General features: G+C 38.2%; 1 protein-coding gene across 16 annotated transcripts in view; it reads left to right on the top strand.

Annotated features, from left to right (window-relative positions):
• MPHOSPH9 (M-phase phosphoprotein 9) overlaps positions 1–14,060 on the top strand; it is a 44,768-nt gene that overhangs the window by 2,487 nt on the left and 28,221 nt on the right. For 12 of the 16 annotated variants that reach the window (XM_083476408.1, XM_083476407.1, XM_083476412.1 and 9 more), the window contains exons 2-6: positions 1,314–1,374; positions 4,414–4,546; positions 6,020–6,167; positions 8,091–8,180; positions 11,088–11,605. In XM_083476408.1, coding sequence (XP_083332534.1) covers positions 4,443–4,546; positions 6,020–6,167; positions 8,091–8,180; positions 11,088–11,605 — 860 coding nt within the window. In that variant the 5' untranslated portion in view covers positions 1,314–1,374; positions 4,414–4,442. Of the gene's footprint in view, positions 1–1,313; positions 1,375–4,413; positions 4,547–6,019; positions 6,168–8,090; positions 8,181–9,716; positions 9,755–11,087; positions 11,606–14,060 lie in introns of those variants that run through there. The other 4 variants (XM_083476409.1, XM_083476413.1, XM_083476403.1 and 1 more) reach the window with 2 other exon arrangements.

A 14,060-nucleotide genomic window follows, 5' to 3' on the forward strand; every position in this document is an offset into this window, starting at 1 on the left:
TATAAGATCATCCCTATATGCTGTATTGTAACTAAGCCGAAAGTATGTTCTGTATACAGTAATAAGTGAAACGATCATTTATTTTTCTGTTTGTCCCTGCTTCCGTTTCCCACTGCCTTCCCCTTTTTGCTTCTGATATCTATTTTTATATGATAAGCCCTTTTGGGGTAGAAAACAGTGATGATTTCTTTCTACGGTGCCCTGTATGTGGATGGCAGTATACACATATTAAATACAAGTTGCTTGAATTAGAGCCATTAGAGGGAAAAGGGCAAGGTAAGATGGAAGGGCAGTAATTATAAAATGCCTCAAACCTGACGTGCTGTGATAGTTAGAAACAATGAACTTTGTGAGTAGGGACATGCGTTCTTTTAAAAAATGGATTTAAAGACAGAAGGGGGGAAGTGGAAGCAAAAAAACCCAGCTTCGTCGTTAAAAATGCATTTATTGAAGGATCAGTAGGGTCTGAAATGCACTGGATCAATAAATACGATAAGGATAAAAAATGGAAAGTACTGATACTGCAGGAATGTTAAAAGAGCATGTTTAATAATACTTCAACTGCTTTAGATTTTTCAGAGCACTTCCTGTGGATTGTATCTTACCCTGTGCAATAGGAGTGGGGGACTTGGGGGCCTAAAATATTTTTATTGAACTTTAGATTTTATCAGCCCCAGCCAGCATATCCAATGGTCAGGGATGATGAGACTTGTAGTTTAACATACGGAGGCCAGTCCAGTGCTTTTTTTTCCTGGAGGTAAATTGTACGCAGTACCAGCACCTTTTTTTTCCTAGAAGAAAAGCACTGGGAGCCGCAACTACCTTATAAGGAAGACCAATACTTTTTTTCTCCATATTGTAAATGGGAATCTGTAACCTAAGGCCATTTCTTTGTAATGACTGAGGGGAAGTTTGAACAGGGACCTTTCTTCCATTTGTGCAGTTTCATGGTTGATTCAGAAGTTAGCTGCTCTGAATTCAATGGAATTTGCTCCCAAATCAGTATGAATTGGATTGCGGGCTCAATTTCTAACTGCTGCTACACACTCAAGCCACTTTTAGAAAATCGCCTCTGCTCATATGCCTTCAACAGCTTTCTCACTGGTAGAAATTAAGCAGGTGAAGATTTTGCTGTTGGCATGATGGAAGAAAAACAACTTTGTCTAACTTCAGTCTGTTAAGTCTTTCCGTGTATCTTTTGCAGGTAAATAAGTGAAGGCAAAGCACCACTGTCCTCCCCCGCTTATGCCAGTGCTTACCACAAATTTATTTTATTATTTATTAATTACATTTCTATTCCATTTTTCTCCAAGGAGCTCAAGGCAACATACAAGGTTCCCCCACTCCATTTTATCCTTTCAACAACCCCGTGAGGTAAGTTAGGCTAAGAGAATGACTAGCCCAAGGTCACCCAGCAAGCTTAATCACTAACTGGATATTTCAGTGTGATTCTCATCAGTCTTAGTGATATCCTAACCGCTTTGCCAACTGGATGTGATGGATGGTGATAGCTAGGAAATCTGGAAGACGGTGAAAGAATGACAATTAAATCTTAGTGTAAATTAAACAGATGGAAGCAACACATATGAGAGAATTACTTGTACCTGATCCTAACTGCTTTGTTCAGAACTAAGGCTGCAGCCCTAAGTCCCATTGCACTCATTAGGACTTTCTTCTGAGTTTCTTCTGTTTTCTGTCCAGCTTCTCTGACTCATGCAAGACTGGCAGGGCTCTGAATTTGGTGGTTCTTTTGCTTTCTCCACCCCCCTTTTCTCCATTTTTCTATTAAATTGACCTCACATTAGAACCATGCTGGAATAATGCATTGGCTTCTTTCCAAGTAATCATGAATGGCACAGATTTGTAGGGCTGGAACCCAGTCTTTAGAGTTTTAGTTTATTGATTCATCTAATTTTAAATTTGTAGGTGTGTGAATTTATTTCTGAACTAGTAAGCATACTTGCTTTGATTTTAAATGCTGCAGGCATTATAGCAAATAGCAGCTTTGTAAAGGCATTCGTCCTGTGTGAGAGAAAAGAGAATGCCACTTTCACCACAGTACTTGCCATTTGCAGTTTTTATAACCACATATATTAAGAATAAGTTTTTTTAAATAAAAAAATCTGCCCAATAAATTGGGGGCACCTATTTAATCAATTAAGGTTTTTAAAAAATGAGTTAAATTAACCAATCAGTTGATTAAATATGACAGTCATAATTGTTTATTACTTTACTTGTTTTTTAAACATTTTTTTCAAGTTTTTTTCCAACTGCCTTGTGTGTGTCTCTGCATCTCTTCTGGCATGACCCTTCGAGAAACTAGATCCAGCTCAAGGGGCTGCTGGTTACTAGTCCCTAATCCTGTGGACTAAGTGGCTGGGGTTTGGGGTTGATTTTTGAAAGGAAAATTTGCAGTAAAGAAAATGGATAAGTGGAGGAGCAGACAAACAGAAGGATGGTAGCTAGAGGAGAAGCCAAAGGCTGAGGTAGAGAAAATGTAGGGATGTGATCATTTCTTTGGCTGGTAACCTGGTTCCTTTGCCATAGGTAGTTATTTCTTATACTGGAAAGGTGTTTGTACCTGAGTGATTTACCATGCTTCTCCCCTGCTTCATTGGGATAGGAAGCTTTTTATCCATTTCAATCACCCTGTTGTTTGCATTGCCTTTGATAAACAGTTGTATTATATATTACATTTCTAATCTTTGTTAGAACTTTTGAAACTTTTTGTGCAGGAGACATAACTTTACCTTTATATTTATACAGGGGTTGCCAACCTTTTTGGACCAGTGCACACACAGTGCACAACTTTTGAAAGAGTTCTCTTGGTGCCAGTCACAAAATGGCTGCTGTGTAGGGGGTATGACAAAAACATAAGATGAGAGCGCAGTAATAGTAAAGCTTTTCCCCCACTAGAGGAAGCTTAACTTGTGGAATTTCTGCCTACCATACAGCAAGGGGTGGCCCCATGATTCAGGAAGCCCTTGGGCTCAGGATATGAGTAGGCCTTTTTCATTTTCTCAAACCACATCCCTCCTCCAATGTTGTCTAATGTTGCAAGCCCATATTGTTAAAGTCAGTTGTTTAGGGCTTTAAAAATCAATGCAAGTAACTTGAGGTGGGCCTAGGAGACATTTGGCAACCAGTTTACGATTTGCTTTTATATTTTAATTTCTTGGCTAATCTTGTGTTCAACTATCATTGCATTGGTTTAGCTAGATTTTTGAAGGGAAATGTTATGTTTGCAGTATGGTGAGAAACTGAAGATGTAGCACAAATAATTAATGCACACAGAACTGATGAAGGGAAGAAGTAGGTCAGCCATTATGTGCTGGAAAATGGTTACCGTATTTTTTGCACCATAACACTCACTTTTTTCCTCCTAGAAAGTAAAGGGAAATGTCTTTGCGTGTTATGGAGGGAATGCCTACGGGTGGCATGCCTACGGATTTTCCTCCTCTAAAAACTACGTGCGTGTTATGGTTGGGTGCGTGTTATAGAGCGAAAAATACAGTAATTCCTGCTTTCTCAATGTGGTCTCTTAACCTCTAAGGATTCTTCTTTGTTGGTGATGTGGCATTCATGTATTCTGCTACATTGGTAGATTGACGGAAATGACAGGGAATTTGGTTAGCATGTTGTGGATATCCATGATGGGTAGAATTGTTTTATTGTGCTTAGAAAATGTTTGTTTAAATGAATGATTTTCCCAGAAGATGTTGACTGGTCATGAGAATATAGTAGGTGTTGATGTGCATGTGGTGTAGTAGGAAGAGTGGATGAGGCTCAAATCAAAATAGAGCAATTAACTGTTTTAGGGGACTTTTTAGAACTGTTTCTTAGCTTCATCTATGACATGGGAATATTCAGCTGAATAGCTGAAGTCACTCTTTTTGATGAAAACAATCAACTACTCAGTTTTGACTGGCATGTATAGGAAAATGTGGAACAATTGCTTGGGTTCAGCCAAGTAACAACTTGATTTCTGTAGCTTTGAAGATACTTGTTTCAAGCATTGATTCTGAAAGCACCTTAATGAAGTTGGACTGCTAAATAGTTGCCATGATTTCGAACACTGAATGTTGATGTACCGTATTTTTTGCTCTATAAGACTCACTTTTTCCCTCCTAAAAAGTGAGGGGAAATGTGTGTGCGTCTTATGGAGCGAATGCAGGCTGCGCAGCTATCCCAGAAGCCAGAACAGCAAGAGGGATTGCTGTTTCACTGCGCAGCGATCCCTCTTGCTGTTCTGGCTTCTGAGATTCAGAATGTTTTTTTTCTTGTTTTCCTCCTCCGAAAACTAGGTGCGTCTTGTGGTCTGGTGCGTCTTACAGAGCGAAAAATACGGTACCTTCTTTTCCTTCCTTCTTTTTGAAGTGGGTGTGTCACGTGTTTTTATTTTTGTTTTGAAAGGATAACCACATGCTTTGCAAGCATGAGATATGGAAAACCTGGGCTTGGTGAAAATTGATCAAGAGGCTGCTTCTGTAGACACCAATACCAGAGATGATCAGAACTCTGTTGGCTGTGATGTCAGTAATAACAGGTAAATGTGATAGGCTGATTTTTTTTCAAATTAGAAAGGCACTCTAGCATGGACAGTCATTTCAGCAAAAAGTGCAACACTCAGTGCAACTTAATATATTTTTCTATGTATAAGATGATTTTTTTGTTTTAAAAATTAGTCAAAAATTGGGGGTCATCTTATACACAGATGATGAATGCACAGGAGTTTAAAAAAGCACCACTTACCTTCCTGTGGCTGCCGTGAAGAAGCTGCTGGAACAACCAATCATTTCACTTAACCACTTCTGCCAACCAATGCATGCACCTCAGCTAACCATTACTGCCGCTGCTGATGTTTAAATATACGCTAGTAAATATACCGGTCCTCAGTTGTGTAGGTAGGCGGAGTGGGGGTGCCACTGGGCGTACCTGGGCCTCAGGGTGGAACTGTCCGTCCCGTGTGCTCGGCTTAACAACTTTGAATATTTTATTAAATATCAAATTTCTGATTTCTGTTTGATGTTTAAAATATTGATTTCTTAATTTTGGGTTCAAAAAAGTAGGGGTCGTCTTATGCATGGGGGCATATTTATACTCGGAAAAATACCATATGTGTCAGTCATCAAGAAAAAAGTCTTCTGGTATGGAGGCTGATCTTGGAGGCAAGTTGCATATTTTTGTTAAAAGATCAGCAGTTTTATATTTGAGTTCTTTAAGAACACTCAAGTGGATGTTATCCAGGCCTGGTAATTTGTCAATTCTTAAATTGGTCAGTAAGGCCTAGAACTCACATCTCTTGTCACCATTATTTACCTTAGATGCCCTTTCCAAGGAGGTTAGTTTAGGTACAGGGATCTGCCCTATATTTTCTGCTGTGAAGAATTGGAGCGGTGTGTGAGGGAAAACTCAATGGGAAGAGATCTTCTTAAGGAGTTCTGTCTCATGAATTTCATTGGAATGTGTGTGTCCCTAGTTATGTCTGAACCACACTGGTCTCACTAAAGACTAGTTTGCTAATGAAGCCACACTATTGGATATTAATACAGTAGTACCTCAGGTTACATACGCTTCAGGTTACAGACTCCGCTAACCCAGAAATAGTGCTTCAGGTTAAGAACTTTGCTTCAGGATGAGAACAGAAATCATGCTCTGGCGGTGCAGCAGCAGCAGGAGGCCCCATTAGCTAAAGTGGTGCTTCAGGTTAAGAACAGTTTCAGGTTAAGTACGGACCTCTGGAACGAATTAAGTACTTAACCTGAGGTACAACTGTAGTATAGTAATAATTGTACTTTTTGAGTTCTATACACTCATTTTCATTGATGAGACAGTTATTTTCACTGAGTTTAACAACTTTCTTGTCAAGGTTTGGAAATTCTTTACCTCTTTGTAAGTGTTTCCTGTGGTCTGTTCTTTTTTGTTTTCAGCACAAAGCAGTTATGCTGCTAGCATAATACTATAGAGACGGCTTTGTCTGGCATTTGGCGTAATAAATAATTCACTTATTTTTCTTCAGCACCAGCAGTCCCTTCTCAAACCCAAATGGCATCTCCAGTTTCTCAGGGAAAACCAGCCCTCCTGTAACACATTGTGATGTTGGTCCTTCTTCCTTCATGCAAAACGCTCAACGGAATAGTGACTCGGAACTATTGAAAAACTGTGAGGTAGGTAACGTTCTTTTCTCAGTGATCAAGAACATTTAAACATTAAAAAAAAATCTTACAAAAGCATTGTGTTATTAAAAATTGTAAGAGTCTATACTGTGATTGTAGGGGGAAAGTATGTAATTCTATTAATTTGCAGTGAACACAATCTCCAGGACTGGTATGAATCTCACATTGAAGCATAGTTTTTTTAAAAAAAATAAGCTTTAATGTGAACGCAAAGCATGCTAGTGCACACTGCTCAAAACCCCAGGAAATAAGCCAGACTAGCTTGTTGTGATGTCTAATGCTTGAAGTTTTCTCCTTCAAACACACTCAAGGTCTGTTCTCTCCCCCCCCCCCTTTTTTCTTTTTTAAAAAATTAGTCATTTTTCTTTTTCATTCATTACACATCTTTTATTCATAACATTTACTATGCATTCCTCCCTCCCTCCCCTCCTAGGCTTCCCCCAACTTCCGCTTTTGGTTTGTTTCTCCTTTTACCCACTTTGCTGCTTCTTAAAAGAAAAGGCTACTAATAACATATTTATACAATAACATCAAACCTAAAAACATAAAAATAACAATGAATACACCATATTATTTCTCTAATACTAACAATGTGAATGTTTATGCCATCAAGTCTATAGACTTTCTTTGTTTCTGCAAGTATAATATAAATGGCTCCCATTCTTTTTCAAAGTCACTGTTGTCTTTTTCTCTTAATCTGTCTGTCATTTTTGCCAGTTCTGCATAGTTCATCAACTTCTCTTGCCATTGTTCTTTAGTTGGTATTTCTCCAGTCTTCCAATTTTGTGTGATCAACATTCTCGCTGCTGTAGTAGCATACATAAAGGCCTCTTTTCTTTTGGTATATCTTGCCCTAAAATACCTAATAGAAAGGCATCTGGTTTTTTTACAAAAGTTATTTTCAACATTTTCTCCAATTCATTACATATCATTTCCCAATAAGCTTTTACCTTTTTGCAATCCCACCACATATGATAAAACGTGCCTTCTGCTTCACACCTCCAGCACTCTTTCTTTTCATTTCTATACATTTTTGCCAAATTAACCAGTGATATATACCATCTATACATCATTTTCATATAATTCTCAATAATATGCAATCTGTAAATTTCAAATTTACTTTCCATAATTTTATCCAGTCCTATATCCTGTTATGGCCTATATTTTGTGCCCATTTGATCATTACCGATTTTACTTCTTCATCCTTAGTTTCCCATTCCAAAAGAATATTATACTCCTTTTTCAATAATTTTGTGTTTTCTTCTATCACTTCCTTTTGGAATTTGGAAACCGAATATGAGAAGCCTTTTTTTATTATCCTCTTCAAAGATATCCTTTAATTGTCTATGTTGCAGCCAGCTTTGTAGATGTTCTTTTATTTCATCATATTCTTTCAATTTTAAGTTTCCCTCTTGTTCAATCAGCAGCTCTCTCTACCTCTCAGCTGATAGAGAACTCAAGGTCTGTTCTCAGCTTGTTTTGCCTCTACCGGTAATTTACTTAGGGAGAAACAAACTGTTAGCCAAGGTTTGAACTTCTCAACAAGCCAGACTCTAAGTTGTTTCCTGGCAGTGCAGAGAGGGAGGAATAGGCTGAGAATTTTTCAGCAGCATGCAATAGCATGCTGCATATTCACCATTAAACCATGGTTTGTTTTTAATTGGGGAACCTCCAGTCCACAGGTCCAATTAGACTTGTAAGGCCATTTTGGCTTACCCAGTTAACCTACACATGATGACAGGTAAAGAAGTGGCTGGGTTGCAGACACCACTGATTGTCAGGGCTTCCATAGCTCCATACACAGTCCTAGACAGCACGAGAGATTTCATTGTCTGCCACTACTGTGCTAGATGTAAAACAAAAATGGAAGAAAATGTGTTTTTCATCTTTTTTCTTTTAATTCATATTTAATAGATCAGGTGGCTGCGATTGTTCCAGCTGGTGGAGAAGCAATGCCAAGAACAAATAGTTGCCCAGCAAAAAGTGTTCTATCATCAGATCCATGTAAGTATTTTGGTTTGCTTGACTGTTTTAAATTGAAGCAGTTTCTCATTAGTGTGAGGTTGGTGTCATTACAGAGGCAAAGACAGCTGTTAGTGATGTGAATGCTTCTTCCTGTGCTTTCCTAGTACATAAGATGCATGACATGTCCTAAGCTGGCAGAGATGTGTGTGCATAGGTACAGATAAAAATGTTTATAAATGTAACAGCTTTGCGTACAAGCACATACACTCCTGTCAGCCTAGGATACTATTTCATACACCTGTTGAAATTCTCTCTTTGAAAGTTTTTATTGCAATATATTTGCTAGTATCTTGAAGTTAGTCAGCCTGATTATTGCACCGTAGAAAATATTCTTGCTTTCTGGTGCATGGGGTTAGCAGTCAATTTTTTTGCAACAATTTTTCTCTCCACTGTGGACCACAGTTCTTCACTTTTTCATTGCTTCTGATTTTTTTTGCCCTTAAGCTAGGGGGAAGTGTGAGCTCCACCTGGTGCACTTTTTAGGCTAATACATGAAGCATTTGATGGCTGTCTTCTGGACCATAATTGTGATCCCGTTTTAACTGCTTAACTGTACATAGTTTTAGGTGTCAATGGCTCTATGGAGCATAAAGTAAGATAGATGTAAAAAGATTTGATATATTTGTTGGTGTATCTAAAATGAAAACTTAATAAAAAGCATATTCAAAAAACAAACAAACAAACATAGTTTTAGGTGTCAGCAGGTTTGTATGTTTGTGTGTGCGCGCTCGTGTGTGCGCGCGGTAGAGAAGTGAATAACTCTTATTCATTTTTGGTGTACTATAAAGAGTTCTTGGTAGCATAGCCTTGACTTTTTTAAAGAAGGAAAGTGATAATGTGCTTTTGAATTTGCAGTATTCTGAGAGACCAAATGCATGCTTTTGCCACCATGTGGTATATAAAAAGGAATATTTTGTCCTTTACAGTCCTGAATTAAATTTTCTCATCTTGCTATCCCATAATTGCAGGGCATCAGGAGTACAGATCTAGAATAGCTGAGTAGGATGAACTGAGTCTTTAACACCAGAATAAGAGTTCAACTAAATGCCTTTTGGAGAGGTCCTGTTCAAGAGCAGTGGTACGTCTCCAGCCTCAACTCTCTCATTAGCTATGTAGGGCCATATGGAGCTTAGCATGGTATAGCAGCCATTCTAATAATGACTACAAAAGTAGTTCAATTCCTAGGTAACAGTTATTTAGACATATGCTCTGCGCTGAACTGAAGACATGTTTCAGCGAACTGTCTTGCTATCTGGGTGACCAGATGCTTGGGATATTTCTACATTTCTTTACTATAATATGTGAAAACTGTTACTTGGCATAAATAATATCTTTTTCTCTTAAGTTCAAATTCTCCCTCATGCCTATTTCACAATAAAGTCAGCATATATGAGTCACTTTCCATATGTGAAAACCGATATTTGATACATTTAATAGATGTTTCAGTACATTTTTAATATTTATACCCTTTTGGTTACTGTTTTTCCCTTCCATTTCCTGATGGTCCTCTGCACTAATAGTAACCAACAGCTCCTGAAACAAATAACAAAGAGGTATTGTTCTTTTTCATTCTTTTTCCGCCCTTCCTGTTTCCTTCCTCCTTACTTTCTTTTTGTCTTGCATCTTTTTTCATCCATGTTTGTATTTCTTCTCTGTGTTAGGCGTCTACGATCATGTGTTGCTATGGAGAGGCCTGATTTCTCACTGAAGGGTGCTTGCCGGGGTTGCTGGTTTTCAAAACTAACCCGGTGGAAGCGCCGCTGATGCACAAAGTTTGCCTGATCAACACTTGGCATTTCTTATGCAGATTCATTGAAGTTGTTGTGTGTAATTCTGAAAAGCGTTGGTCACACCTGAACACCATTTCTTAGGATGAGAGACTGGTTCTGTATTTTGAGTTTTCTGGAAGATAGAAATGTTCTCATTATTCGTGGCCTTACAGAAATATGTTGGTTACACGTGGCAATCATGCTATATATTAGGCTGGAAACTTAATGGTTGTATTTGAATTTGGCTAATTCCCATGAAGATATGTTTTGTTTTTGGCAATGAGACCACAAAACCTCATATTAAAATTGAACATTTTTTTGCTAGGTCTGGTCCAGAAATGTTTTAAAAGATGAGCAGCTTCACTTCTTCTAAGCATTCTATTTTGAAGAATAAATGCAACCATAACTATGCCTGGTGTGGAATATGCTTAATTAAAATTAATGGGTCTTCATTCCAAATTTAGAGACACAATACACATATACCAATCATTGGTCCTGAGCAAACCAGTGGTTTCATTAAACAAGTAATTCCAATTGGAGGCTTGTAGCTGCTATTTGTCTGCTTAGGGAGGTGGAGATAGCTGGGGGAAAGTGGTAGAGATTGGGAATAAGAATTGTGGATATTTTAAGTACTATACATGGATTTTGAGGCAGGCTAGCTGGAAAAGCAAATTAGGAGTGGTTAGTGGCATTGCGTCTCTCCAGAATTGCCCATGGATGTGCTATGAGTATCACTGGAAAAGCTGGCTTCCATGGCTTTAAAACTTTACTAATTTTATTTATTAGGTCAACTTTGCAGGGTGAGTAACAATTATTTCTGGACATGAAGGTTTCCTTGTTTCATTTAAAGTTGTATGGGATGGACTCTCCCACTCTCCATTTGTTTCTTGTACTTACCTTTAATATAGTCTTAACCAAGCAACACTGAATGTGCACACGCATGTTTTTTAATGGCAAAAGTGGAACAACTCAGGGTGTTCATTTGTATCCCATAACACATTTCTGCATGTTACGTCTGTAGCTTGGTCTTGTGGAAGTTAAGGTTAAAATAACCCTTGTGTGCAATTTCCACAATGATTTCCAATTTTTATTTTAAATAACATATTTTTATTTGTAGCGCATACAGAATGAAATCAAACACTTGATGAAGCTGCAAAGCCAGAATGTGTGTTCGTGCAAGAAACAAACATCTCAGATCAAATTTGTGAACAGTTCTTCTTCATTAGAAAGTCAAATGGGGTTGCAGTCTGAAACCTTTGAAGAAAATGAGCTCTTTACCAGTCATCTCAAAACCAGTGATCATGAGAGTCATCTGGAAGCTTCGGCCATGCCTCCGGAGTGCCTCACGAATAGTGTTTCAATGAGCAGTGGCTATGGCACATGTTCTGCCGCAGAACTGAGTCCTAGCAAATATAAAGACATTCAGACGTGCATGGAAGACCCAGAGGAGATTACCAAAGGAAAGGAAGGTGCCTCACCAGTGCCGGAAGGTCTAGTTACAGCCAGTATTCAGAACACCAGAGAATATACACAAACAGGTGTAGAACATTGTCCATTGCTGAAAAAAGATGATAAAGGTTTTTCTGATGAATTTGAGCATAAGATCGGCGAAGGTCATTGTGGAAAAACAAACTGGTAAGTGGCCAATCTTGGAGTCATTAGGTTTATATTTAGAGTTGGTAAGGTTTTAGTATGTCTACTCTGCTTTTAACACAGGCAGTAGTGTTTGGAAAGGTAGTTTCACTACTTGCCTATATATGCCACTCAGCATGCAATTGAGTTTGCTTACGTTAAAATCTAAGATACATTCCTTGCATTTGTGATACCTGATATGCTATCACTGATGTAATATGAGGGTGTCTATATTTAAAAATCTTTCTTATTCCCAGGGAAATTTTCAGGCTTTTCTGTTTTGTTTTGTTTTGTTTTGTTATGTTAAATAGGTAGAAATGTTCCTGGCACTTCACATTCCTGGTAGGTGTGTGGCATGTTGCTATTCTGCATTGAAAGTCTACGAGGAGAGAGGTGTTAAAATAACAGGAAGCTTCTTTTTGTTGAGTGAGAACACTGATCTACCTAGGTTAACAGCGTCTATTCTTCACTGATTGGCAATGTGTCTCCAGGGTTTCAGACGGGTCTTTACCAGCCTTACCTGGAGGTGCCAAAGACTGAACCCAGGCCTTTCTGCATGCAAAACATGCACTCTACTACTGAGCTACAGTCTCCCCATTTATTTTATTTCATAAAATTTACACACCACTTGATTACAAAAACCTCAAAATGGTTTACAAAAAGTTAAAACAAGAAAATCAAGAAAAAATAAACAGTACATTAAAATATTAAAACAGATTTAAATCACCTCAACTTTCTAAGCATCTGGATCTGAATGTTTTCAGCAGGAAGCGTACAGTAAAGACTGTATCCTTCTTGATATCAATAGGCAGGGAGTTCCAAAGTGGTGTTGCTGCCACACAAAATGATTGAGTTCTTACAAATGTGAAATAGTATAGCCTGCTTCAGTCTAGCACTTTCTTCAAACAGTTTCATCCTCTAAAGCTTTAGAAGTAGCCCAAGACTGGATTGTGGAGGTTTAAAGATGAAAGGAGCTTACTTTTATGTACACCCTGAAGTCTGAGAGGACCTGGCTGAAAAGCAGCTGCTTCAGCTGTAAACTATATAGCAAAGGGAGCATGTTCTGGGTGTGCTTAGCCCTCAGAATTCTTGAGATGAAATATACATTCTGTTGTGAATGAACTGAAATGTGACAATTACATGCTGTCAACCAGATAGTTTAGTATATGCAGTCTGATGACTTTTTTTAATGGACAGAATGCCATTATGCCTTCACCTGCACATTATTTCCAAGGAAACAGTGATGGGGACATGTGATTGTTCATTAATTCTATGAAAAAGAAAGAAATTACTAAGCTGACTCATAGGGTCATTATTCTTTATTCATATTTTTTTCTATGGCACTTGAGAAAACATCAATTGCATATATACTTCCTTCATTTTAAGCTCTGCTGGTACAGATAACTTAACTGCTGATTGTGGCAACCTAGCCTTTTGATGCTAAAAAGTGGATGTGTGCTCCTAGGATTTGAACATTCCGCTTGCTAGACCCATTGGATAACTGCCTGATATGAAGTCCAGATAGGAGGGAAGCGTAAGCTGCAGACTCTAAACATGTTTAAAATGGGCTCTAAATGGGTTTAAACTTAATAATAATCTATATGATGTGGTCTTTTAAATACTAGAACTCCAGGTCCTCCAATGAAACTGATTCTCGGTAGGCTCAAGACAGGCGAAAGAAAGTGTTTTAAAAAAGATTAGGCCAATTCCTGGAGGATAGTTGTATCAGTGGCAATTTAGTCATCATAGATTAAAAAACAAAGAGTCAGTGTTGGAGGGCAGTAGAGCACTGTGAGGGGGAGGGGCTATTGCCCTCCTGGTCTTTTTATGGCCCTTCTCCAAGGCATCTGACTGGCCATTGTTAGAATGTCGTCCTTGTCGATATAACCTGAACCTTCAAGGCTTCTCTTCTATACTTAAGAAATAGGAATATTCAGTGGCCTCATTCACACATCCTGATAAACCATAGTTAACTGTTTATTGTGAATGCATGGCCTTGACCTCATAGCTCTTCTCTGCTCACACTGGAAGGAAACAAACCATGATGCCTTGCTCTCAACAACAAAAATTCTGTAACTGATGTTTGCTCTTGGTTTTGTTAGTTGGAAGAAGACACACTCATTGGTTTGAACATAACACTAAGCCTCTGTATGCTAGCAAGGAGGAGACAAGCAGCTTCAACAATCTAATCTTTCAGACACAGACTTCAGACCATTTCATTTCCCTAATTCCTTTCTGAATGAGCCTCCTGATTATCTTCTAGTGTTGTGCCGTTATTTTATCTGGATTGTTTTTGGTTTATATTTTATATTTATATTTGGTTTTCTTCACATTGATATTTATAGCGTGGTGAAGTTTCTAAAACACATACACTTGTGTTTGTGTCTGTGCATGTCTTCACTATGATGCTTAGAGTTTGGGGTGCAGTTAGTGGGACTTCTGATATTTTTCTACTGAT

The sequence above is a fragment of the Podarcis liolepis genome (assembly GCF_965112155.1).
Source record: "Podarcis liolepis genome assembly, chromosome: 15".
Classification (NCBI taxonomy): Eukaryota; Metazoa; Chordata; class Lepidosauria; order Squamata; family Lacertidae; genus Podarcis; species Podarcis liolepis.